At 37.5% G+C, this 27,975-nt stretch overlaps 1 protein-coding gene across 3 annotated transcripts in view; it reads right to left on the bottom strand.

Moving 5' to 3' along the window:
- NKAIN2 (sodium/potassium transporting ATPase interacting 2) overlaps nt 1-27,975 on the bottom strand; it is a 556,752-nt gene that overhangs the window by 28,708 nt on the left and 500,069 nt on the right. For 2 of the 3 annotated variants that reach the window (XM_034418729.3, XM_034418730.3), the window contains exon 5: nt 6,912-6,972. In XM_034418729.3, the coding sequence (XP_034274620.1) occupies nt 6,912-6,972 (61 nt within the window). Of the gene's footprint in view, nt 1-6,900; nt 6,973-27,975 lie in introns of those variants that run through there. The other variant, XM_087882764.1, reaches the window with a different exon arrangement.

Raw genomic sequence — 27,975 nt, 5'->3', positions numbered from 1 at the left:
CTTATCTAGCGTTCAAGCTCATTGTCTCTGATTTTTTCCATACTCAAACCTCTCTCATATTTGTTGAAGAACAATTCTTTAAGACTCCATGAGACAATTCCAGTCAGCTTTGCTGTGTGCATATTTGCTTCCTGCTCAACTGTTTGTCAAAATAAACTTTATTCCAACAGAACATATGTAACTCAGAGTTGAACTGTGGAGTCATTGTTGCTCTCTGAGCTTGTTTTTTTGCTTGCAAACATTGCATTACCAATTAGGCAACATCATCAGGGCAACTGAATTTGGAGTTTGCTCTCAGTTTATAGTAGGCTGCCCTGCTATAGATTACTCGTTGCCCTAGTCTAGTGTGTGTTTTCTCCTTAGTTTACGGCCCTTTGTTGGTCCTGAACTTTTGATTAAAGAGGCAATCTGGATCTATCTATATGGATATCTAGGGGCTGGCCTAACAGAATTGTAGTTGGCTGAAGTACTGGTAGATGATAGAGTGATACGTTTGTCATCATTTTGTACTGTTTGTGTGGTGATCTCTATGTCTGTACTGGGCTATGCCTTCATTATCCTATACTCACTGGTTCTTTTTCTATGCTGGGTGCAAACAGATGTCATTGCTAACACACTTTCTGATTGAAAGGATTTGTCTTCGGTCCAAGATTCTCTCATGATCACAGTATTTCTGTGTTTTCTGGTAGTATGTTTCTTCTTTCCCTCTCAGAGTTGTAAGCATGCTTTCAAAAAGATGACTATTTCGCAACTGTTTATTTTCAGCTTCTATGACATGTATGTTTAAGATTGTTCTGTTAATTGATTTTTCTCACGTTTCTTATTAAAGACTTGTTAAACTTCTGAGAAACCTATTCATATGTGAGCAATTTTTGAATTTCTCTCTAGCTAGATAGATGAATGGATGCCTGACTTGGATTTTCAATGTTGATTACTTTCTGAAGGAACCTTTAAAGGATCAATGTAATAGTAAGAACAGTTCAACACTGAAGCCATATCAAGGGAATTGATGGGCTCTCCTTCACTGCATGTGTTCAGACAGTGAATGGACACTTATTAGTAAAGGCTAATAAGGCTTTATCTGGATTCCTGCATTGAACAGAGAGATTGCTTGGGAATTTAAATGGCAATTTAAGATTTGATGAAATACCAATTGTATGTCAAATTATAATGCTTAACAGAGAAAATTGTAATATTTTAAATCTCCAATAATCTAAAGTAATTGAAACTTCTACATTTGTGCATAAAATTAGCAGTAAGAATTAAAATGTTTATAACTACTCAGAAACACAGATTGAAAGTGTGAAAAATAAAACAACAGTCTAGCCAGATTGCAAAGTATCCTCAATGTACCCCAAAACTACTGTGAGCAGTATCAATCTTTATGAAGCAACAAGTAGCTGCCTCACTCCCATTAAGGAATAATGGTGTTTGTCTACCTACAATATCTTCAGAAAGAAACTACTAATATAAATGATAATATGCTTGGCCATATAATAAAAATGAATGTAAAAAATAATAACATGACATGACATAACATGGTAAATGCTTTGTAGAAAGGGGTTAAATAATTTAATCCCACAGAGTTAAATGATTGCAATTTTAGGACTATAGCCTGTAACCTGATTTTGTAAATTTTCTTACAAGGAAATGCTATTCTATATACTTTCAGGAGATTGAAATTATATACACATCAGTCTGGAAGAAAGGCTCACTGAACTTAGTGAAACTTACTTCTAAGACGATGTGCAAAGCTAGATATTCATCAAAAATGAAATCAGATTTATTTATAAAGAGAATAGATATTATTACATCATACATCATGCTTGCTAACATTAATGCAACATTAATTAATTTCCTGTGTTGCTCTATAACAGGGGTGTCAAACTCAATTTCATTGAGGGCTGCATCAGGGTTGTGTTTGATCTCGGGGTGGCAGAGTGGGCATGGCCAGGGTGGGTATGGCCAGTTCAATGTCCCTTGTATCGGGGGCGCCTATGGTGGCCCAAGTGCTCTGCCAGAGAAAACGGGCTCCCGAGCTCTGTTTTCAGTTGTGACGGCCTCTGCAACCCTCTGCCAGCGAAAACAAAGCCACACATGGCCCTCCTGAGCTCCATTTTTGCTGGCAGAGGCACCGCGGTCCTTCGCTGTTTCCAAGGTGGCCCCACAGGCCAGATCTAAGTATCCCATGGGACGGATCTGGCCCACGGGCCTTGAGTTTGACACCCCTGCTCTAGAAACAGAATAAGAGAAATAAATTTGGAAACTAAGTGATAAGGGCCATAATCCTATTTGGCAAGCTGCATTTATCCTAAAGTGGAATCAGGAAAAGCTCTTTTGAAAGCCTCCACTATGTATTCATCTCCACATATATTAAAGATGTGGTGATAAAGTCACCAGGTTAGAAAACCAGAGTTTATCCTATTTTAGCCACAAAGCCAAATGGGTAACCTTGGACCAGCCACTCTCTCTCAGTCCTAAGAAGCAAGGAAGGGTAAACCACTTCCCAAAAAAGTGGTTTGTAAATTTCTTCTGACCAAGAAAATTGCAGAGACTAGTCCAGACAGTCACTAGGAGTAAAAAACAACAACAACAACAATTTGCACACAAAAAAGTAGCTTTTGCTATTCTTGATAGGGATTACAGATATTGAAGTACAATGATATGAAGAACATACAGCTGGGAAGAATGTTTTAAATATGGTAATATGAATTTATCTTTTAAAATTCACTATGTTTACACCATTCCTTTTTTATTAGGGCACAGTAGTGCCAAAAGGGAAAGCAGTCTTAGAAATTCTTCTTTTAATTTCATGTAATCTACAAATCCCAGCAGGCTGGTATTTTATTGATGACTCTCTAGAGCTTTTTATGAAGTAACTAAATATTTAATGATTTTTTTTTTAAAAAGAACCAGAATTGTTGGGGAAGTTGACATAAAGCTTGTATTGGATGAATCAAATTGCATAGAGTTTAAACTGATTAAATGAATATTTCAAAGTAATAAAATTACTGTGCAATTTTAAAAAAATGTAGCTCTAATAAGAGTTCCAAAAATAACTATAATGTGTGGATAAGATATTCCATCATGAAAGATAAATGTTGACATTTTAGTTGCTTTAGATTGCTACTGCTAATAATAGTGACAGTAGAATACAATTGGTTTATGGTATCAAATTCAGTGACTGTGAAAAATAAGGGAAACACAGATTTCCTCTCTGTGTCATAGAACTCTAACTCTATCACATTTTATTTCTGAAAAGTTTAATTTTTAGCTTTATATTCTATTTTACACCTTAATTCATTTTCCCCATCTACTTCCCTTAGAGAAGCCCCAAAATCTTCCATTAATTGATATTGTTTATGCCTTGGCATATGTAGCAACTGTTCCAAGACTTCCAGATTTCACTGAATATTTCCCAATAAAATTTTGGACAGTTTATCTAAAATAATAAAATGATTATTTTAATGCCGGAGTATTTTAACTACATTGGGGACCTTACTGATTTAGAATATGAATCTGCCTAATTTACAATACGATCCAAACCAAATATAATTTCATTCAGCTGCTACACAGTGTGATATGGAATATAAAATGATCCTGTACATTATTGGAGACTGTAACTATTTTTTGTTTCCTCTTCTCTCAGCTTACTGGGGCTGATTCTCAGCCTTAAGATACCCATAGTAGATTATTAAGATCTACCTGCTTACATAGTAGATTATTAAGATCTACTTACTTACTTACAGAGATAGGCTACTATTCAGCCTATCTCTGTAGGCTGAACTAGGAAGTTGTGGAGAGGAGACCCACTAAAGGCAGCAAGGGAAATCACTTATGTATTGTTGTTCAAAGAAATACATAGAGATGTCCATGAAGTCACCAGGTGTCCAACCTGACAGAGATTTTACCTCTCCTTGCTAATAAAACTTGTTACAGCTGTTCATTTTACAGAGAAATAAAGATATCCTAAGATCTAGGCCTATTTACAACCTTCTTAGGACACCAATGAGATAGTGAACATGTACCTAAACAAATCTTTTTCTTGATCAGATGGTTTATTGGAATATAAATATAAGTGATAGTTAGTATCTGTGTAAAGTCTATAAAACAAAGCATAAAATAAATTCATCTTCTCTCACACTGGCACATTCTTGGATCATTAAAACATCTTATATTGTACTTATATTGAATAATAATTTCAATAACAAACCCTGGAGTACATGTCAATTATGAGAAAAGAAAAAGATTTGAGGTATTCATGCATCCTGATTCCAGACTTCATGGATTTTCTTTTATGAAAGAAAACTAGGAAATAATTTTGCCCCACAACCGGAGATCCAATCCAGCAACCGTTAGAACTTAATTTTCTTCTCCTGGTGAAATCTAAGAGGCTTCAGAATGCTAAACTATGCACATGGTTACTGAAATATTAAAGAACAACATTTGTATCCTTAGGGCAGAAGTAGATGTCATGTTTAACACAGACTGGAGCTGAAAAATAGTAGTCTCTTGTCAATTCTAACCCCTCTCCATCTCCCAGTAGCATTTTAAGTCTATTTATTTGCATTGTGGACATTATTATATTATATTATATTAAATAGCAATAGCATCTAGACTTGTATACTGCCCCATTGTGCATTCTCCGGGTGGTTTACAATGTCAGCTTATTTCCCCCAACAATCTTGCTCCTCATTTTACCGATTACAAGGATGAAAGGCTGAGTCAACCTTGAACCCAGTCAGGATCAAACTGCTGGCAGTTTGTAGAGTTTGCCTGCATTGCTGCATTCTAACCACTGCACCACCCAGGACTCCTTAAAAGGATGTTGTAGCAGAATTTAAGAAGTAAAGATAAGTGTAATTGAACATTTTTGGAATGGTGAGAAAACTCAACACAGAGCTTTCACCTTCTAGAGCTCTTAGACATAATATGTACTTCTACCTTCAGAAACATTTTGTTATGTTAGTACAGATGTGACGAGAAAACTGCAAGTAAATTGTTAAGGGAAAATGTACTTCTAATTTATATTTTGTGCATGTAGCTATATGTGTGCCTACAATATTTGTACTGTTTGTAATGTTTGTCCATGGCCCTGATGTACAGTGCAAAAGGTAGAATGGAAGTTGAAAATGATGACATAATAAACCCAAAGAATTAAGGAAGAGGGATGACTATTAGCATTGTGTGTAGCTTTAAAGGGTGATTCCATTCAAAAATCTCCAAGGTCATTCAGGATATAGAATCAAGGCAGTGTCTTTAAATGATTTCAGAGAGTTTCAGAAACTCAATGGTTGTTGCGGCTTTCCTTCCATATGTGGAGAAAACCAAAGGGATTGGGAGCTGGCTGATGTAAGAGGCTGGCTGATACAAGTCAGTTCCTCATTAGTTTTATTATCTCCACAATCCCTACCTGTCAAAGCAGTGGGAAGTGTGTTGCTTGATGTCTGTGTCTCTCTTTTCTGACATAATTTCTTTAAGAACATAGCAGGGAGGGAGAGAGGGAAGGAAGGAAGGAAAGAAGGAAAGAAAGAAAGAAGGAGGGGAGGAGATTTTCCAATTATTCTACTGCTCTTTTTTAACAATGTTTTTCTTGTCTTTCCCCAGATCTTTGTTTATTTTCATCTTTACTTTTTTTATCTCTCACTCTACCTAGTCTTGTGTCCTACATCTAAATTGCCATTCATCAATTCTTTCAGCTTCATCTTTCATTTCCCTTTGATTCTGTCTACCCCAACAAATATGCAATCCTTATGCCTGCCTTCTGCTACTTCACTGTCACTAGCTTGTATTGTATTAAGACTTCATTGCATGAATGAATCCAAGACTGCATGCCCGTTGCTGAAAAACAGTAGACAATGCAGACTAAATCTTTATAACATAGTGTATTGTGTATACCATTGTGACAACACCCTCATTATTTATTTAATTAATACATGGCCACCCAACTCATATATTTCTGGAAGGATAATAATTAAATCAGAGTAAAAATAATAAGAACACACAGAATTGGGAAAAAAAACCAGGAAAAGCATAGGATAGCAGCAGAGAATATTCATAAACACTCAAACTAACCACAAATTGGGCTCACCCATATTATCAAGGCCCTAGGACTGATGGCAAAGTCAGATTTTTAGTGGCTTACAAAAGACTAGCAAAGAAAAAAAAACAGGAACAATTGTAGACATTTTGATGTTTTCACATTGTAATATATTGTTGAATCTTTTACCAAATTGAATCACAAATCCTGAATTGATTAAATGGAAGCCTCTTTCCTTAGAAACTCAAATCCAAATCAGACCTTGCCAACTCTGAATTCTGAACTGTATCATGATTCACACATACCCATACCTATGTCAAAAGTAAAACTAAAGCCACTAAACTATGGGTAATCATTATTCAACTAGCTGTATAGGCATGTTAAACCAAGAGAAAACCATATATATATATATTACTGCACCCTCTTTTGATGTTAGCAGAGTCTCTTCTATTTCATCTCTTTGCCATGAAACTGTATCTATCCTTGCCAAATGCCACCACAAACCTCATAGCCAGGTACAAGAGATTTACATACAGGATAAAGCATTAGTAAGGCTGTAGTTATCAGTCATAGTGAGAAACAAAACGAGCTGTGCTAATGAAGAATGTTTGCAGGGAGAGAATTTGCGCAGCTTCATTTCAGAACAAAGTAGTTATTTTGTAAAGCTGCATGTTACTCTTCTCCCCATTGACTTCAAACACTTGGGAGCTTTTTTGGAGCCCATATGTTAGGCAAGCTTCTACACTTTAACTTATTCCTATCTTTTATAGCATGACAAAGTATTCAGAATGGTATTAGAGTGGAATGGATGAGCGAGATGGGTGATATAAAAATGATTTCAACCCGCACGTAATAAACCTTTAGTACTTACAGCTGTCCTCTTCTTCGGTGATACATTTCACAACATAACAGGCGTAGATGAATCCTGCCAGCTTAAACAAAATGGGACAATATTAGATGTGCAGACAAAGTGGTTAGTAGGCTTGGCAGCGGCTTGTTCTTACAAGACAAATGCTATCCTGCTCACTCCCACATTTTATTAAGAAAATGGCATGTGTTGTATTTAAAACAATGATACATTTCCAGCAATAATAATCTGCACAGGATAGGGCAATGTGTAATAATTGTCTGGGTCTACTGCAGTGGTGGATTTTTTCCCTTAATTTATGAACATATTTTTGTCACTCAGAAATAAATAGCAATAGTACTTAGTTATATATTGCTTCACAGTGCTTTACAGTCCTCTCCAAGCAATTTACAGAGTTAGCATATTGCCCCCAACAATCTGGGTCCTCCTTTTACCGACCTCAGAAGGATGGAAGACTGAGTCAATCTTGAGCTGGTGAGAATCAAACTGCTGAGCTGCTGGCAGTCAGCAGAATTAGCCTGCAATACTGCATTCTAACCACTGCGCCACCACAGCTCTTATAATATAATAATAAATTGGTATATAAGAATGCCTGTAGCTGTTTCACTGAAAGCTTGCCGACACAAGCAAAAGTCATGGTGTGTTTCCTACAACTCTTACAAGTTATAAGATAGCCACTCAAATCTAAGGAAAAGGGTGAATGAAACACTTTCCATTCAGAGGAAATTGCTCCCTCTCGTTTCAACAATCCATCCATATGTGCATTGCAGAAGAGAAAATGAAAGTGGTTTTAAAGAGACCTCTGTTTATAAATACAACAAAAATCTAGCATCAACAGAAGAGAATATATATATATGGGTCAGGAGGATTGCACTGTGGCATCCTTGATGCTCTCTGAACTTGGTTGTTGGCTTGCAGACGTTTCAATAACCTGACTAGGTAATATCTTCAGTGCTCTGCACTGCATCTTCAATGTGCTGAAGATCTTACCTAGACAGGTAATGAAATGTCTGCAAACGATCAACTGAGCACAGAGAGCTCCAAGGATGCCACAAAAACTACTCAAACAAGAAGTGAAAAATACGTTTTCAGATTACTAATCTTCCATTCCACTAGAATTCACAGCCCACTTTTAAATAAACTTATAGGTCCTGTTTACCATAGAGAAATCTATATAAAATTCAGAGTGCTTCCCTTTTTTGCACTAGATCTTGAAGAAAGTAGCAGTATTCACCATTCCTGCCTTCAAGCTAGCTGTTAACAGAGCTGTTCAACTGTAGCAGGTCCAAGGCCATAATTTTTTTTTTTAAAAATAAGAAAATTAAGTAACTAATGTCATATTGTCATTTGTCTGGAGGTTAGTAAACCCCCCCCAAACAAAATCCATGTTGTTGATATTGTATAAAATGTAAATAAGTATCCCTTGACATGGCAGCAACAAGGTTACCCTGCTCTAGTTAGTAAATCTCTAGTGTAGAAGCTGCAATAATAATCTAGGACCGTGTTTTTCAAACTTGGCGACTTTAAGATGTGTGGACTTCAACTTCCAGAATTCCCTAGACTGCATGCTGGGAGCTGAAGTCCACACATCCTAATCTAGTGACTTTTCTACAAGAATCCATGGATCTTAAACTTAAAAGTGAAAGGGGGTTGGGTGGGGAAATAAGGAAGAGTAGCTGCAAAAATGGGTAGGCAAAAACCAGAAAGTTGACAGATTCATGAAGATGTTCAGTCTTGGAACTGGTGGGAAGAAATCTGATTACCCTGTTGCACTTGGCCTGGTTTTAGAGGGAAACACGATGTTTAAATGTAATACTACTTGGGCAGTATTATGAAATTGCTGCTATGGGCATGCTGAGGCCACCAACAGGATTAGATAGTCTATTTTCCCATTAGCAGTACAGCTTAAATCATAGGTGTCCAGCAGTGGTGGGTTGCCCCCGGTTTGCACCGGTTCTATGGAACTGGTAATAAAACTGGTGGGAGGCTCCGCCCACTGACCCTGACGTCATCAGAATGCTTCTGCGCAGAAGAGCGTGCATGCGAGTGAAGCGAGTGCACGTGTGCGGCCCCATTGCGAACCGGTAGTAAAGGTAAGTAGAACCCATTCCTGGTGTCCTCCCTTTTGGCTTTCCTGGGCCACACTGAGTGAAGAGCAATTGTCTTGGGCTGCATATAAAATACATAACATAGTTAATATATATAAATAACAAACTTCCCTTATTTTTTATATATTTTTATATTATTTTTATATTTTTAATATTATTTTATATATTATGGGGCCACATTACTACCTGTCCAGGGCAGCATGTAGCCCATGGGCTATGGATTGGACAGGTCTAAAAGATTTTTAAAGATTGCATTTTTTTTTTCTTTTAAAAAGAAGCCTGCTCCATTATTTCTTATCTGGTGATCTAACAGTGAGATAATTACATTTCTGTGTTAGTTTATCACAGTATACTTGGCAACCAAAGCCATGCCTTTAGCACTCCCCCCCCCGAATGATATGCATTAAGTCTGCACGCTTCCTCCAATACTTCATCATTATTGGAACCAGTTTTGGACTTTTGCTGGATTTTGTGTTTTGTAAATTATCCGAGACTTCATTTGCCATTACAAGATTTTCATGTAAATCAGAGTTGGGAAATGATAGCCCCTTTATGACTTGTGGACTTCAACTGCAGAATTCCTGAGCCACAAGTCATAAAAAGGCCGTCGTTCCACAACTCTGATGTAAATGAAAGGAAGGGGGTTATGGGGAGATGGTCAGCAAAAGCTTGACTATAAAGTTTGCTTCATATATTACCAGGAAAATGTTATTCTTTACAACAAAGAGATTCTATTGACCCTTCTTTCAGTGTTCACAGAGATCAGAATGCATAGCCTAGGAAGTTGTGTGATTTCAGGCACAGCCATTTCTTTGTAGTAGAAACAGGTAATATTCATTAAGCTTCCATCACGAGGGGTTCATACTGACAATGGTTCACAGCACCAGAGTCTTGAATGTTCAATGAACATTAGAGAATTATTAGATTTTTTTAAAAACTCCCTTTAATGCTGAGAAGGTTTCCCAAGAACAAAAAAGGCAAGCAACTTGCGCTTCCCTTAAGATCAAGAAGAGTCTTATGCCTGCTCTTTTGGAGCTCCACTCATGCATTCGAATGACTAGATGTGGCTGATCATTTTAACGGCGGATGGTAAGAAAAATGTATTTCTTCATAGGTCACCAGCTGAGCTCCATAGAGCAGGAGTTCCCGACCAGCACACAAAGACTCTCTGCTGTGCTTTAGCACAGCTTGTCAAGCAGGCCTCCGAATGGAGCCAATTATAACTGTTCACTGAACCATCTCTTTTATCACAATTTCCCAGCTGGTGATCAACCCTAGATGGGTGTTCAGTGGCTGGTCTGCCCAGCTATACACTTTCTGACCTTTGGGCCACTAGGGAGAAAATGTTTGCATCTTTCCGCTCTCTCTTTAAGCTAGCCATTGGGAAGAACAGCAAATTAGCACAGATGTGCAGAGGAAGTGCACATCCCTGAGGTAAATTGGTTGAAAAATTCTGTTGAATACGTTGAAGAATTATTTTAATTATATCTAATAGGCGAATAAGAGACGCGCTGCATTATGTAAGACTTTCAGCAAGTTTGAAATTCAGTACAATTCTTACACTATCTAATAGTGTATACATAGATTAAAAAACATGTGATACTATTCAAGAGGTGTCTAAATCAAACTATAATAGTAAAGAACTACATTGTTCAAAAGGATTAGGAGAAACTGTAGTAGAATATTGTCATATCTCATGAAGAAAGCATTTTTTTCTCTTTTTGATTCCTGGGATTATACAGACTCATTCATTCTTAAAGCTGCCTTCTGGAATGCTTCTTAATTTCTCAGTCCAATCTACTTTCCTTTTATTTTCCTGGTAGCTTCCTAGCTAACCTTCTTAGCTTTGGAGGGATCTGCAAATTTAATATTCTGTTCTGTCATTAAACAATTTGGCTAGTATTAAATGTGTTTTATAGAGTATATATTTTAGATGATTGTTTCCAGAAGGTGGTGCTGAAGGATTACTATTCTGCTTCAAGCCTGTTTCATTAGGGAGTCCCTCAGGGCTCCATTTAATCCCCCATGCTTTTTAACATCTACATGAAAGAGCTGGGAGAGGTCATTTTGGCAAGGGAGGGAGATACCATTGATATGCGAATGACATCAGACATACCTCTCCTTTTCATCTAACACAGGCCAGCTGTGTTTGGTGTTTTGAACCAGTGCTTGGGCAGGATCAAGGATTGCCTGAGAGGCAACAAAGCAAGATTTAATACATACAAAATAGAGGGGTGTGTGTGTGTGTGTGTGTGTGTGTGTGTGTGTGTGTGTGTGTGTCTGTCCTGTAATGGTCTGCACTTGCCCTAAAGGAGCAAGTTGAAGAGGCTCCTAGATCTACCATTATCATTAGAGGCCCAGATAGCTTCTGTGGCATGAAGCGTTTTTTTCACCACCATTACTTAAAGCTCACTTACCAATTGCAACCTTTTCTGAACAGAGAAAATTTCACAATATTTAATAAGTCTCATGATTTTCTGGCTAAACTATAGGAATGCATTCTATCTGGAGCTAAAGTGGTCCAGAAACTTTAAGGTACAGGTAAAGGTTCCCCTCGTACATATGTGCTAGTCGTTCCAGACTCTAGGGGGTGGTGCTCATCTTCATTTCAAGCCAAAGAGCCAGCACTGTCGAGCCAGCACGAAGACTTCTCCATGATCATGTGGCTGGCATGACTAAATGCAAAAGGTGCACGGAACGCTGTTACCTTCCCACCAAAGGTGGTCCCTATTTTTCTACTTGCATTTTTATGTGCTTTCGAATTGCTAAGATGGCAGAAGATGGCAGAAGCTCACACTGTTACGCGGCACTAGGGATTCAAACCACTGAACTCCCGACCTTTCGATCGACAAGCTCAGCATCTTAGCCACTGAGCTACCGTGTCCCTTTTAAACTTGAGTTAGTTCAAAATAGAGAGGCTAGAGGACTCATTAGAATGGGCCACTATTTATATATTAAGTCAGTGTTTCACTCATCCATATTGGCTGTAAGTCCATTTCCATATCCAGTTCACACGACAATTTTGATTTTTAAAGCATTGTTGCTTAGGACCTTGTTACCTGATCTTCTAATGGGGCCTTTCTCCTTATGCTTCCAGTAAAGGAGGTGGGTAGGGGCTCTAGAGAGGGGGAAAGTTTTTGTGCTGATACTCCATTTATGGAATTTCCTACCCTGACTGATGCCCAGATTAGAATAATTTCAGCATCAGATTTTTAAATGCCTTCCAACTGTATTTTAATTTGTATTATTTTAGGTTTTGAATTATCACCTTGCTGTTGCTTAATTTGCATAGTGTTTTCATTTTGTATTTAGTTCGGCTTCATTGCATATGTTTTTACTGAAATTATGTCTTTGGGTGTATTTTATTGTAAACTGCCCAAAGAGTTTAAATAAAAATTTAATAAAATCTTGCCTTATCTAAAGTATGTGCCATTTGAATTTTATGAGCATGCACATAGGTGGAGAAAATATACTAGTTATCCATCTGCTGTCTATGTTAATATTACAAAGGACTGGCATGAAATCAGTTTTGAGGCATGAAATGCAATGGCATGCTTCTGGCAAAGTAGCCCATTTGTCTAATTTAACTTTTACTAAGATCCTTTAATACCAGGCTAATTACAAACATATTTTTCACTATTAAGATGGTTAGCAGATGGTGGCCACTGAAGAGGTATATTGGGAAACTCGCCCAAACTGGCAACAGATGATGTACTTTCAAAAGAAGTAGCTGTGGGCTAAGACACAAAGTGCTCTGATGCCTTGGAAAATGGTGTCATGTCAAGCCAATGATGGCTGTTTGCAAGGCATCAGAATGGTTGAAAGTGTATAGATGTTAATTCTAAATTTATTTGGTAGAGATGGCTTTGAACTAAATAACTATGAATGACAGTGTGTTGTTTTTACTCTTATTAAACTTACAAAAGCTAGGGTTTTTGATATTGTTTGGCATGTCTTATGGACTCCTCTGGCTCCATTGTTTTGGAGGCTGAAGTAAAGATCTTAACAAGCTGTTGGCCTGAAGTTCAAGAGGCAACAGGCTGTTAGTCACCCGAGAGTGAAGGGTCTGATTCAACCCAGTTGGCAGCTGATTCTGATGACCAGGAGGGAAAGCAACATTAACTTCTTTGATTAACACAGCCAGGAACTGCCTACATAACAGTGAATTTCAGATATTCCCTCTATTGGAAATTATATTCCTGCTTCTATATTTCTGTGTCTCTAATAACCTGTTCCAAATAGTGCCTCTTTGCCCTGGGATCAAACATATGGCTTGCTTTTCAGACTGACTCAACCTACTGTATGTACTTATCTTGAACTATGCTTTCCTGTCTCTAAATATTCTTGACTATCGTGGAGTGCTAGGCATAATTACAAGGCAAGCAAACTCTTCAATTCTTGCTGCTCTCTAAATAAATAGCCAGCCTTTGTCTCTGTTTCAAGATTTATAACCTGCTGATAAAATAATAATTATTTATATAACTCTAGTGCTCTCCTGCGTCTGCTTTCAAACAATTGCTTGTTCCTATTCTAAGATGTAATTGAAGAATTTCTAATAAAAGTCTTGAATTTTTTTTATCCTGCCTGCTCTAGTGCTTTGAACCAGTCTTGATTAAGCTGTTAAAAGCTCTTGATTTACTGGCTTAAAACAAAGTCAGAAAACTTTCCCTCACAAGTTTATCACTTGGATTTTCTCTCCCCCCTCCCCCAAATATTATTTAGATTAGGAGTATCAAATCTTTTGGCTTGCCTGGCCTGCACTGAGTGAAGAGGAAATTTTTGGGTTACATATAAAATATATAACATAGCTAATGTATATAAATAACAAATTTCCTTTATTTTTTTGGGGGGGGGTGTCATCCTAATTTCTTATGTACATGTAAGATTGTCAGGATCTTATGATTATGTGTCTAGCTCTAGAGTCACAAACCACAGAACCATGAAAAGAAATGAATACTGAATTGGGAGTCATTTGGAAGAATTCTATAGTTTTATTTTTAGATAATATTTTACACAGGAGATCATTTAAACACAGTATGTCCCATATGTAAGATGGCATTTCCCTACTTTAGAATGGTACCATTTCATTCTACTATAGCTATTTTAATAGGCAGCAGCTATATCAATTGTTGTTTGCCATTCTATGTAAACAACAATTATTTATTCTTGACCTTTTGGTTCTCAGTATGTTAAACACAGAATTCGTGTTTTTCTGGAGGGTCAAATTCCACAATGCATTACTTATGTGCAATTTTTGTTTATATTTTGCTCGCAACAGCAGCAGTAGGATCTCAATTAGGATGGGAACATAATGCTTTTCAAAATTCTTCCTTACTTCATGGTGTTTTCCTGCTGAAAATTCTTCTACAAATGATAAGACAGGGAATGGGTATAAATTTGAAATCCCCTATTTCAAGATTCTCTGCCCATAGCTGTTTTTTGAAATTATATATACAGTACACAAACACAATTAATCAAAGATTTCCCCTGTATTATCAAATTTGATCCTGGAGTTATCTTAAGGCCTAAGCATCAAACCCTGTTATTAACACAGCTGCCTGCAATTTCTGCAGGTTCAAATCTTACCAGGCTCAAGGTTGACTCAGCCTTCCATCCTTTCTAAGGTAGGTTAAATGAGGACCCAGTTTGTGGGGGCAATAAGCTGACTTTGTATAAATATACAAAAGTATGAAGGCTATTGCTTAACGCATTGTAAGCCGCCCTGAGTCTCCGGAGAAGGGCAGCATATAAATCAAAATTAAAAAAAAAAATAGGGCTAAGATGAGCATGTTGGCTTGCTGAATAAAATAACAACAACAACAACAAAAACAATGTTATTTTTCATGAAGAAATTAGCATTTCAGAGATCAGTTCCCAGGTGAAAAGTGGCAAGTTTTCCAAATACAGATTTGCTTTTTGTTTCAGATAGCATCTTTTGCATACACAGGTAAGGTTGTTAAGTAAGACAAGGAGGGGAATAAAGATAGACACGAAGCAATGTGGAATCTTGTTGCACTTTTTGTCATTGTAGCATATCCTCTCTGCCATATTTTATTATTCTTTTTACATGGCTTAAAGGTGGATGATTTTGTTCTATGTATGGGATTCTCTTTCTCATCATGTTGAACACTGAGTCAAATAGTTCAGGATTTCTGAAGGAGATCTAAAAACACAGAAAAGTGTTTCTACTCAAAGATTTCTCGCTTTCTATAACAATATCAAAATTGAATAAGTTATTAACAACCCCCCCTTGGTACACCATAGGAAACTTATCAAAACTAAAAACCTACAATTCAGTTGATTTTTGTTAACTGTTGTTAACTACTGACATCAGTACTTCATTTTATTGTGATTCAACTCCATGGATGTTGCTCCATAGCCAACTACAACATAGTTTTATCACAGTTACGACTTACTACCATAGCAGTAAAGATTTAACGAAGGCACTAAATATATGGGAATGCTTTCTCTCTTGGAACCAATTTTCATAATGGAAAATGGACTTTTGTGGAAGAACATTGAATACATTTTTTTTTAAAATTTGATTTATATGCCGCCCTTCTCCGGAGACTCAGGGCGGCTTACAATGCGTTAAGCAATAGCCTTCATACTTTTGTATATTTTATACAAAGTCAGCTTATTGCCCCCACAAACTGGGTCCTCATTTCACCTACCTTAGAAAGGATGGAAGGCTGAGTCAACCTTGAGCCTTGGAGAGATTTGAACCAGCAGAAATTGCAGGCAGCTGTGTTAATAACAGGGTGCGTATACCACTGTACTATCAAGGCTCTTATTTGTCCGATATCATTAATATAATATAGTTTATAGTTCATAGTTTACTTTATTGTCGTTGCACATGGTACAACAAAATTAAATGCCGTCTTCAGTGTACATTATAACTATAAAAATAAAAACACAAACATACATCCTTTACATTTTACATAATTGAAATTGAAAATCTGATATTGGACTATACTGTAGAATTCAATATGGTTATTGCTCTGGGAGAGACGCTGTTTTTCAACCTATTTGTTCTTGTTTTTATCGACCTGTACCGTCTGCCAGATGGTAATAGTTAAAAAAAAAAGGGTGCCCAGGTTGAGGATCTTTAAGAATGTTTTGAACTTTGTTAAGGCAGCGGGAGCTATAAAGCTCTTCCAAAGAGGGGAGAGGGCAACCAATGATCCTCTGGGCAATGACGTTGACCCTCTGGAGTGCTGTCCTATCTGACACTGTGCAATGGGCAAACCATACACAGATGCAGTATGTAAATTAATTCTTACATAAATCTCTACATCTCCAGGATTTGTTTCCATTGAAGTGTGGATTGTCTCCTTTAACATTACACAAATTCTTTCTCTGTAATAAGTGGTTCAAGTGTAGCAACAGGCACTTAGCTGCCTTTCCCAGAGGAGGTGATTAAGGATGGCTTGAAATCAAGCAGCACAAAGTGGCTTTGTTTGTCTGATGCATGGTCCGGCCATTCCCTTACAGAACTTTTAAAGCTGCCCTAGCCTCTGTAAAAAAAGAAAGGTTGACATCTTCTCTATTTCTTGCATTTTCTTTTTCTTTTTATCCGTCCCTCTCCTCAGATTGGTGGCATGATTGGGGCCAACCTCACTGCAAACAGATTGGGAGAAGCAGTTACTCAGATTCTCCCTATGGACCATCTATTTTTGCAAGATCTCTCTATGGCAGTGGTTTTCAACCTGTGGGTCGGGACCCCTTTGGGGGTCGAATGACCCTTTCACAGGGGTCGCCTAAGACCATCGAAAAACACATATTTTCAATGGTTTTAGGAATAATTTTATGGTTGGGGGTCACCACCACATGAGGAACTGTATTAAAGGGTCGCGGCATTAGGAAGGTTGAGACCCACTGCTCTATGGGATTGTCTCAGTCTTAGAAGGCAAGAGAATCAACTCATTCCACAGTAAGTAGTTTACATATGATGGGAAAATTTGATGGAGGAGTTATTTTATCTCAATCAAGTCCAGGTTTAGGTCTAAACATAACCCCTTTGGGTTAATTGTGTGAATTACTAGTTTGATTTAAAAAGTTTGCTTAAGAGGACTGGCATATATCATGCATCTTTTTTCTTTTTCCTGAAAAGGAGTATTTCAATAGAATACCGTAGTTTTTCAAATGGATTTGAACATGATATCGTAAGTTTTAAGGTACCTTTCAGAATTTAATGAAAAAATGGCACCACTAGATAGGAGATAATGAGCCTTTGGGGGATGGTGCAGTGAAAGACCCTAGATTTTCCTTACAGAATTACCCTTAAGGTAGAAACGCTGCCATGGAAACATTTCTTATTTTGAGAGATTTTTCTGAAACCTCTTTTCCTCTTATAGAGACTGTAATGATTAGAAGCAATGGAGTAGAGCATTCTGCCAAGATTCAATCTATATCTTCCCAGCTTTAAGAGTATCCAGATTTATTGAAAGAAAGGCTTGGTTAGTTATGTCTGGGGTAGAGAAGTGGAACAAGTAATTCTATTCAGATGCACCAAACAATTTCTCTTCCTCTTTGTCCCTCACCCACCCCCCAATATCCTTCTCCTTCATATCTCCTTAAAACAGAAATGTGTACCTGGATTGAAATGAAGAGCCTAGAATAGGAAACACCTTCCCTTACATCTGGACTTGGCAATGTGTGGCCATGGCATGCAAATTTCTTGACCCAACTCAATCATGGCATGATACTACTTAGTTTAACAAGACCCTGTTATAATTTATATACCATAAAGCTTATGTCTATAACTAGAAGACTTGATTTTTCCCAAGCATTTTTATACAGCAGGTTCAACCATATAAAAAAAAAAAAATAGAAAAAAAAGAAGAGGAGGAAAAAGAGAAAGAATGAAAGAAAGACCTCTGTTCCCAGTTAGAAGAGTTGAGGAAAGCTACAAACTGGAAGAGGTAGTGGAGCTCTGCAAAATCAGAGCAGAGAAGATTCAGACAGGTCTCAACTGGAGACTTGATAGTCATAAAAAGGCTGCATAGAGTTTGGACAGGCTGCCAGTACTGCAGTATTGCTGGGAAATTGGGGAGGAGCTGTAAGATTTGTATGGAGTGTTGACAGGAAGAGCGAAGAAAAGCATTTATAATATAGCATAGTGACTTTTTATGTTGCCACCCCGGTCCTCTAGGAGTAGGGATTAGAGCAGTTCCACACATTTTGGTATTGAAGAAAGCTGTTAAATCTTGGTGTTCCAGGAAACCTTTGGAGACCGAAGAGGATATGTCCACCTACAGTTCGAGATTGTTTATAGAGGCAGATTTCCTCAGTGGAACAGATTTTACAGTTATGAGGCATGGCTGTTAGGGATTTTTTTTTTTAAAAAAAACAACCCTTGTTATGAATAAGGAGCATATTTTGCTTAGAATCGAAGTAATTGTCATTGTAATTTGTAATTTAAAAAATTTATAAACCAAAATTGAAGAAAAGAAGAAAAACAATAGTAACAACAACAAATGTTCAGTTAAATGCGTTGAAAATAACAATGTATGATTTTCAGGTTGCATTAAGACATAAATTGAGGTGGAGCAGTTGCTTTCATGGTGTGGAGACAATAACTTGGTCCTTAACACCAATAAGACCAAGGAGCTTATAGTGGACTATAGAAGGAATAGATCAGACATCCAGCTCTTGCTTATCAATGGAGACCGAGTGGAGCAAGTGGCCAGTGTTAAGTTTCTGGGTGTTATCATAAAAGAGGACCTGATCTGGATCACTCACATTGCAGCACTGGTCAAAAAGGCCCAGCAGAGATTATACTACCTCAGGAAACAACAACTGAATGAAAAACTGCTGGTGACCTTCTACCGCTGCACCATAGAGAGTATTTTAACTTACTGCATCTGTTTATGGTTTGCCAATTGCACAGTGGAAGGTAGGACAGCACTCCAGAGAGTTAACGTCATTGCCCAGAGGATCAGTGGTTGACCTTTCCACTCTTTGGAAGAGCTTTATAGCCAGGGGTGGGATCCTACCGGTTGAACAACTGGTTCGCTGAGCACACGTGCACCAGACACGCACAGTTTCCATAAAATTGAACTTCTGCGTTGCAAACAATGAAAGAAGCAAGGAAAACAGTTGAGGAGGGCCAATTCAATCTGATCAGCTGGACTTCAGAAGCAGAAATAAAGATCAGTATAACCCGGGGGTGGGCGGGCGAGCCCACTTTCACAGCAACAGAGTACTGAAGGAAGTGGGAGCTACCAGTTCGGCCGAACCAATCCAAACTGGTAGAATCCCACCACTGTTTATAGCTCCCGCCGTCTTAAGAAAGTTCAAAACATTCTTAAAGATCCACCTCATCCTGGGCACCCTTTTTTTGAACTATTACCATCTGGCAGATGGTACAGGATAATAAAAACAAGGACAAATAGGCTGAAAAACAGCTTCTATCCCAGGGCAGTAACTATATTGAACTATATTGAATTCTACTGTATATTAATGCAATATCGGATTTTCATTTCAATTGTATAGAATGAGAAGGATGTGTGTTTTACAGTTATAATGTACACTGAAGATGACATTTAATTTCGTTGTATGAGGTGCAATAACAATAAAGTAAACTTAAATTGTATGGAACTGAGAACTGCTTCAACTATAGAAAGTATCAAACTCCTATGTGTGAATTAAACAACAACCTGTACTAGTTCTCTTGTTTATATAATAAACTAAATATATAATTGTGTAAAATGTGGGATCTTTATAACCTTGAAGGCTGGATTCTCTTCCATACAATTCTACCTTAGTGAAGAGAACAAGTAGCAAAGGGCAGCAGCTGCAGACTGAGATTCTGTCTATGCAGGATCAGTCACAATTATTGTACAAATAATTAAAAAATAATGGAAATCTGAAAGACAGATATATCAATAGAGATAGATAGACAAATAATAGATATATAGACAGACAGACAGATAGACTCTTAAGAGTTTTCTTGAATGTAGATGTCAGTATACACATACAGTTAACAAGGTCACTAACTTCTGAGATAATACTAAAATAAAAATAAAATTCTGCCTATCTGTTTCCTCTGTTTATGGAAACAAATTGTTTTCATACACTAAAAATACCATCTGAATTGGTGAGGGAGAGGCACGCTATATAGGAAAGCACATAACTCTTATATATGTTTTTATTTCCTGTTAATGTTCAAACAGTAAACTGATGATCAAAAGCAGGTAACTTGATTTTAAGATAGTAAGAAAATATATATAAAAACAGTGAAGGAAGAAGAGAACCTGGGTAAATTGAAGGAGGTTAGTTGAAGGAGGTGAAGAAGAAGAAGATGCTGTGGAAAATACAGATGAAATTACAATGAGAATCTAGATCTGACTGGCCCCTATTGAGAAATGTTTTATTTCTTTTAAGAAATGCTCCTTAAGGCTACTTCAAAAGGAGGAGTAAAAAGCCTAGACAAGCTTGCTGACGGAAAACGAATACCAAATCAGAACTCTACAAAAGTGTTTCATAATTTTAAGCTGCATATACACCAAGGCTTCTTCAGAATCATTACCTGGCCAGGCACATCCTGAGGACACAATGAGTTTGCAATATCTTGTCAATGCAATACTAAAATAAAAGATAATTAATCATAGGAGACTGGAATGCTAAAGTTGGAAGTAAACTAGCATCTAGTATAATGAAAAAAAAAATACTTCGGGTATGAAATGAAGCAAGAAACAGATCTGCCAAAAAACACAAGTGGTACAGAAAATATTTTCTTCAAACAATCTAAAAGATGACTTTACACAAAGACATCACTAGATGGACAACATTAAAATCAAATTGACTATGTACTCTGTAAGCAATCACAAGATTTGGTACTGGTTGCAGCTCAGAAGATCAGTTCTTTCTTGAAAAAAAATTACAGCTTCAGTTAAATAATCAAATAATCAGTCCAACAAGATAAGGTTTAACCAATATCCCATACGATTGTTCACCGAAGATAAAGAACAGCTCTTATGGATTACAGATGAAAAATAGAATCCCTGAGCAAGTCTGGACTGTAACTCATGATATACATATATAGCACCTTTGGTTGGATGAACAGTATTAGGATCTAAATATCATAAGTCTCCATGTAAATTAGAAAATTATGGGATGTAATGTCTAATTAAAAAAAACTGACCCTTTTTCCATTTTAAATTGACTTTATGGAAAGATCGAACTTTTAAAATTGGGAGAAAATTGGTGATACAGAAAAAATAGATGAAATGGGGATATTGACTTTGACCCAGAAGATGAATTGTTAACATACTCTGTATTAAGAGATAAATATCATCCATCAAATATTTACTCAGTGCCAATATTTATAATTACAACATTTGTTAACAACATTGTTTGGACCAGTAGCATTTCCAGTTTCCGAGACACCTGAGATACTAGAATAACTTGTTAAGCCCTTTAAAACTAAAAAAGCTAGTATTAGTTTTTATAAATATTTGTTATCAATACATGAATTTGATATGCAGATGTTAGAAAATGAGTGGAATAAAGAACTAGAGGTTCCTATATTGTCAAGGCAATGGGAAAGCAACTGAACCTCTACAGCAAAAGTGTCAATGAATTTCAAATTACGACTTACATAACAAGTAATAATTACATAGAATTTATTGGACTTCATTACATTTGTACAGAGAAAGACGGTCAAAAACATTGGTTCCTTGGAGATGTAAGAAGGATAATGCTTCTTTAAAATATGTTTCTAGAATGTCTCATACCTACCAAGTTTGGAGGAAAAGTAGTGGGTTATATAAATATGATTGTGCAACAAAAGCTAAATTGAAAAGGATAATATTCTTTTGAACTATATACCTACTGCATGGAATTTGACAACCAGACAACATAAATGGGTTCTCCATGCCCTTATTGTAGCTAAATGACTGATATTGCAACATTAGAAAGATGTATGACTCCATTTATTCAGTGAATTGAAGACCTGATTGAACTTGCCACTTACAAGTGGATTGGCTATAAGCGTAGATTTTATATGGATCTTTTATGTGCTGTTTTGTTTCTTTTCTTTGACAATGTATGTATCTCTATTATTATTATCCTGTGTTTTGCTTTTTTCCTCATTTTCCTCATAAAGAAGAGTAGAATATAAATGGATTTAAAAAAACACAAAGAAAGATAGGAAGCAACAAACAAGAAAGATGAAAAATTGTCCAGCTAATTATAGAGTTCCAGAGAAGGGCAGAGAAAGAATTATATCTAAATAAAGCAGTGCAAAAAATTTGAGTATAGCAATCAAGTGCTAAGGGATATGGAGCAAGCAAGTAGTTCAAAATTGGGAAAGGAATTTGTTCAGATTGTGTATTGTGCCTTCACTAATTTAACTTATACACCAATATTAATATACATATACTCTATACACGTTTCTATGTTAACAAATAATGCCAACCCAATGCAAATCAATTAAATTTGAAGTAGACATTTTCTCCCTAAGGTCAAACATTTTCAAGGATAGGGACTATCCATGAAATTACTGGAAACTGAAGGACTCTGATCTGAGAAAAGACTACTGAAGATTTCATAATTACAACAAGAAGATTTATTTACAGAAAATACATTATATAAATAGGCAAAGCTAGCTAACTACATCCAATGAGAAAGAAAGTTGAAAGAGCATGTGCTTTAGGTTTGTTCGCTTTTTTCTGAGAAAAAAAGGCAGTGAGAAAGTGAGCTCAGGAAAGCTGACCCTCAAAATTTTCATATATTTTGGACTTCCCGTGAACAAACTAGAAACTGTGCCATTAAAAGTGGAGCCAACAACTGAAGCAAAATGAAGAACTACTACATAGACCAGCTCTTTGTATTTTTTCTCCAGTGAAGGAGAGGAGTCAAGATCACTCACCAGTGCTCCAAACTGTTGCTCCTTGTGAGGAGACTGCGAGACAACAGACTCTGGGGGTTCTGGGAGCTGAGCAAACAGACAACTCATTCAAATCATAGTCAGCACCTTTAAAAAGACATTGGGTTCAAACACTTCCTTTTTCTAATCATTTTTGGAAATTGCTTGTTAACTTCTTTCCAGCTGGGTGAAGATGCAGCCCTGGAATGTGCCTAGTGAGCCCAGCAATGTGGTGGAGTCTCCCACATCTGCTGAAGGGAGTTTGCTGGGGAGGAAGATGGCAAGGCATGGAGCTTACAGTTGGAAGCTCAGGGGGAGGCGTTATTTGGGATAGTGGCAAAATTAGAGGAAGTGGAGGGATTTCCAACATGAGCTGCAGAGTGTGCAGCTTAATTTTGAACGATAAAAATCAAATAATAGCAATAGTGCTTAGATTTATATACCCTCCACAGTGCTTTACAGCCCCCTCTAAACTGTTTACAGAATCAGCATATATTGCCCCCAATAATCTGGGTCCTCATTTTACTGGAAGACTGGAAGGCTGGAAACTGGAAGAGCAGCTCTCTGGCACACATGCACATGCTGGGAAACTGAGTTTCTGGTGTGTGCAGGCGCGCCGGCCAGCTGGTCTTCACATGCGCATGCGCACCGTATACCGGAAGACCAGGTGACCGGCGCACATGTGCATGTCGGAAACCGGAAGCTCAGCTTCCCAGCACGTGCATGCACACTGGAGAATTGCTCTTCCAGTTTCCGGTGCTCCCGCACGTGTATGCTGGGGAGTCGCTCTTTTGGTTTCGGGTGCTCCCCCCCTGGGTGCGCACACTCCCATTTCAGCACTTGGTGCCAAAAAGGTTCGCCAGCACTGCTCTAAGAAGTCAAAATAATAGAATATTAAGAATTTAAGTATGTGATATAAATATCATTAAAATTTCATAATTGTATGAAGACTTATATTAACATAATCAAAATGAAAAACATAGATAAAGTATTGTAGCTGTTTCCCAACACATATAACACTATCATTTCACCAGTGCTTCCCAATTCTAGCCATTTTCAGATGTGTGGACTTCAACTCCCAAAATACCCCAGCCAGTAATGAGATATTGCTTGGAGTTGAAATCTACACACTTCTGAAAATGTCTGAGGTTGGGAAACGCTACCACTACACTGTTTTCCTTGCGATCTTGCTTTATTGGAACAACTCAATAGGAAGAACTGTCTCATGATAGGCATTAAATCTTAAGAATTAATTTTAGGATTAAATTTTGAAACTTGAAAATCCTCATGCTAGTTCAGAGATAGCAGAACAGTAAAGGACAGGTCATTTGGTCCACTCCTCAGCCACTTTCTAATTAAATTAGCAATGTGAATCCAGCAACTCATTCATGAGAAATGCTCCCCTCCAAAATTTTATTTTCTGAAATATATTCCAAAAGCATTTCCTTTGGCACTGACATGAAAGAAAAGGGCTAAAACCTGCAGAGAAAAACTCTCAGAATTTTCAGTAAATGTACTAAAGTTTCAAATTTATAAATACAAATACTGAATGCCTTGCCTTAAGCTAGATATATACAAAGATATGAGCTAAAGGTTATGGCAATCATTACTATGAAGGAAATACACTTGAAATTGAGTGTTTACTGGAAAAACAAACCACCTTCTTATGGACTAGAAAAAGGTTGTGATTTTTAAAATGTATATTTATTTACTCATATTTTTATATCTTGCCTTTATTACTTTTTACAAATAAGTGCACTTGGCAAAGATATCCAGCACATCTTCCTTCTCCTTTTTTGTCTATAACAATAACCCTGTGAAGTGTGTTGGGCTCAGAAAGAATGACTGACCCAAGGTCACCCAGCCGGCTTTCATGGCCAAGGTGGGACTAGGACTCACGTTCTTCCACTTTCTAGCTGGTGCCTTAATCACTCGACCAAACTGGAATATATGAATATATAAAGATGCATTAACCCAACTGTGAACCTTCCCTCTCCCACTCTCTCCCCCAATTTTTACCGTTCTATTACAACCAAGCTGGATATCTCAATATCTTCTTCCATTCCTGCCCAACTGTATTTATTTGACTGACTTGGAACAACAGGTCCTGCATTGCTCTGTTTCACAAAACCTCTATTCTGATGATGAAAGGACAGTAGGAGAAAGCAGTAAAATGTGTATAGAGAATGTACTGAATGTGCTGCTTCTCCTCCTTCCTGTCAGGGCAGGGAAGCATATGAAGGAGTGTACCTGCCTGTCACTTTTTCCTCAAGTGCTTTTCAAGAAGGAAGCATACGTAATACCTTCCCGCATCCATGGTTTCCGAGAAAGTTACCGAATGGTTTTTAATCACCTGGTTTTGATATCTGACTGCCTTCGGCAGCATGAGCTTTTCCTAGCGTAATGTCTCCCTGAATGTCACCTTTTCCCATCAGCTTTAGGATTAGGATAAGAAAAATTGGTGCTTTGTGCTGCTGCAGATTTGACAAAACCACCTCCTGTTCACAGCTCTACAAACGAATGCCTTGCCTTCAATGGCCCCCTCCTTGTAACCACCTGGATTAGATCAAGTAGCTGATTATAAATGTTAGGCAGTTATTTGGAGCAGACAACATCTGCATATCCTGAAGACCGGGAAGACTGTTTGCTGAGATCTATTTCTGATAACAAAAAATACAAGCCAGAATCTTTTTGGTAAACAAAGACAAGCTCTGACAAGCTCTTCTCTGCTGAGTACAAACTGCCTCATAAGCTGGAAACCCATATGGTGAACTATTTGCATGAAGGATGGGTTCTGAATTTAGAGTATTTTTTTCTAAGCATCTCAAGACGGTTATAATTGCTTGGCATGGTCACCTCAGGAAACAGTGGGAGAAACAGCAGCTCCAACATTTTTATCTTTCATTTATTCTTTGTATCCAAGTTCTGGAGGTGTATTTTAAAAGGAAAAAAGGAAAGGAAAACAAACATTTTCAAACATTTTGTTTCTGAGGAAAACAAACATAAAAGTGGAAGCATTATATTTATTTTACCATAAGTAACAGTAGAATATTGCAGCTACTTTAAAATTACTAAATCATAAAATAAACATCATCCAAAGTACAGTCTTTAAGAATATAGTCATGTTCAATGTATGCATGTATTGAAAAATAAGATCCATGATGGGTGTTCTGGGAAGCCATTACACTGGATCACTTAAGAGGTTCCGATTACATGGTTCTTCTGCTAGTTATTTATAACTATTCTGGATTTTCCAGGGAAATAAATGCATTAGGGATTTCTGAACATCCTAGATCCATGATGGCAAACCTATGGCACAGGTCAGATCTCTGTGGCGTTTCTTTCGTGAGCTTTTGTTTTCCTGCAAACGGCGAAACAGAAGCTCACAAAAGAAAAGGATCTTACCTCCTGTTGCGTTGCCAGTGTTGGGATACCCCACCTCCCGCCAGCCAGCTGGTCTTTCGGTCTTTGCTGCGCATGTGTGCTCGCATGTTTGTGCAAGCGCATATTTGCACATGTGCATGTTCATGCGCATACATGCACCTTTCAGTTTGGGCGTGCATGCGCATGCAGTTTGGGCATTCGGTGTCTAAAAGGGTTCACCATCACTGTCCTAGATAGAACAACTTATAGACAGATTCAACAGATCCTTACATTGCCATTCAATTTGGCCTAGTTATTATCAACCACTGCCAGCTTCTTTTAGTAATGAATGAGGCCATGTTCCCATCCTAACTGATCAATAGCGAAAACTTGCATAAAATGGATTATGGAGAAATTTCCTGTAGATTTGATATAAACATGCTTTCAAAGGATGACATTCTTTTTCCTCAAAAAAAAACAAAAACAAACCTATTTATTGGTTCCAGTTTGTGATCCCAATCTCCATCTGAGCCTGTGGAACTACTAAAGTTGTGTTCTTGTTATTATTCAATTGCAGGTGCTAAAGATGGTAAAACAACTGTCATAATAACATAGCATGATGCATCATCATATTTGGTCATATACAACAAAGCTTTCTGATTTTTTGGGGGGAAGGGAGTGGGGAGTAGTTGTATTGTCTTTTTTTTTTCTTTATCTGTGTTTATTAAAGCAAACAAAAGCCAGTGTATTAGTCTCACTCTGAATGCATGCAAATTAAACAATTTGGATTGCTTAGCATCTGTAAAGGCTCCTTGGAGATCCATGCTTGCCTCACAATTGTAATACAGCTTGAAGAGAGAAATTAACAAAAGCTTAGATCAGTCTGCTTTAGAAAGCACAATCAGATACCCAACAGCATCCATGGTGTGATTTAATAATTTGTTTTATTTACTGAAAGAAGAACCATCTGTAAATAAGATGTGTTCATTGCTTACCATGACCTATTGTACCTGTTAGGAAATGCGTTACCTTGCCAGGCATCTCCATTTTGCTGATCTCTCCCAAGGGCATCCTTTATACATCATCTGCAGCTTCTCTTCTAACTAAACCACAAGGCACTGCTAATGTCTATGGTCTACTGTTCACTTGTTACATGACAGCTGGGCAGGCTGACAGGAGTGAGAAAGGAGCTTTCTTGATCTAAGATATCTGAATTTGACAAGAGCTAGCAAGCTGATGAGGGAAGGACCAGAAAGGGTATTTTAAAGGAGAACCAAAGTAGTAGTATTTTAGTCAAATCTCTAGAGACATCACATTTATTTATTAAATTTTATTTATTTATTACATTTTAATGCTGCCAGACTCTCTGATGAAGTGACTGGGAGGCTTACAATATAAAGACAATACAAAACAATTATAATTAAAAGGATTAAATAGAAAGCTAAAAACCAAGAGGATGGGTAACATGGCGGTAGGATCTTCTCTTTATGGCTCAGCCACCCCAAAGAAATGTGCTCCTATTGGGACTCCGGGCCAGGTAGCAGAGCCAGCTCTTCCAGAATACCAGGAGTACGTGCATAGGGGCCACAGTAGAAAAGTCTCTTCTCCTGCATCCCACAAGCTGAAATTCTTTGGCAGGCGGGATTTGAAGTAGGCCTATTCCGCTGGAATGAGTGGGGCAGGCTACTGCCACTGGGGCGAGATGACTTCTCAGATACTCTGG

This window comes from Pantherophis guttatus, chromosome 1 (genome assembly GCF_059756535.1).
Source record: "Pantherophis guttatus breed Tessera chromosome 1, ASM5975653v1, whole genome shotgun sequence".
Taxonomy (NCBI): domain Eukaryota; kingdom Metazoa; phylum Chordata; class Lepidosauria; order Squamata; family Colubridae; genus Pantherophis; species Pantherophis guttatus.
Note: the sequence above shows the minus strand (reverse complement) of the source record. Positions and strands in the feature narration are given on the sequence as shown.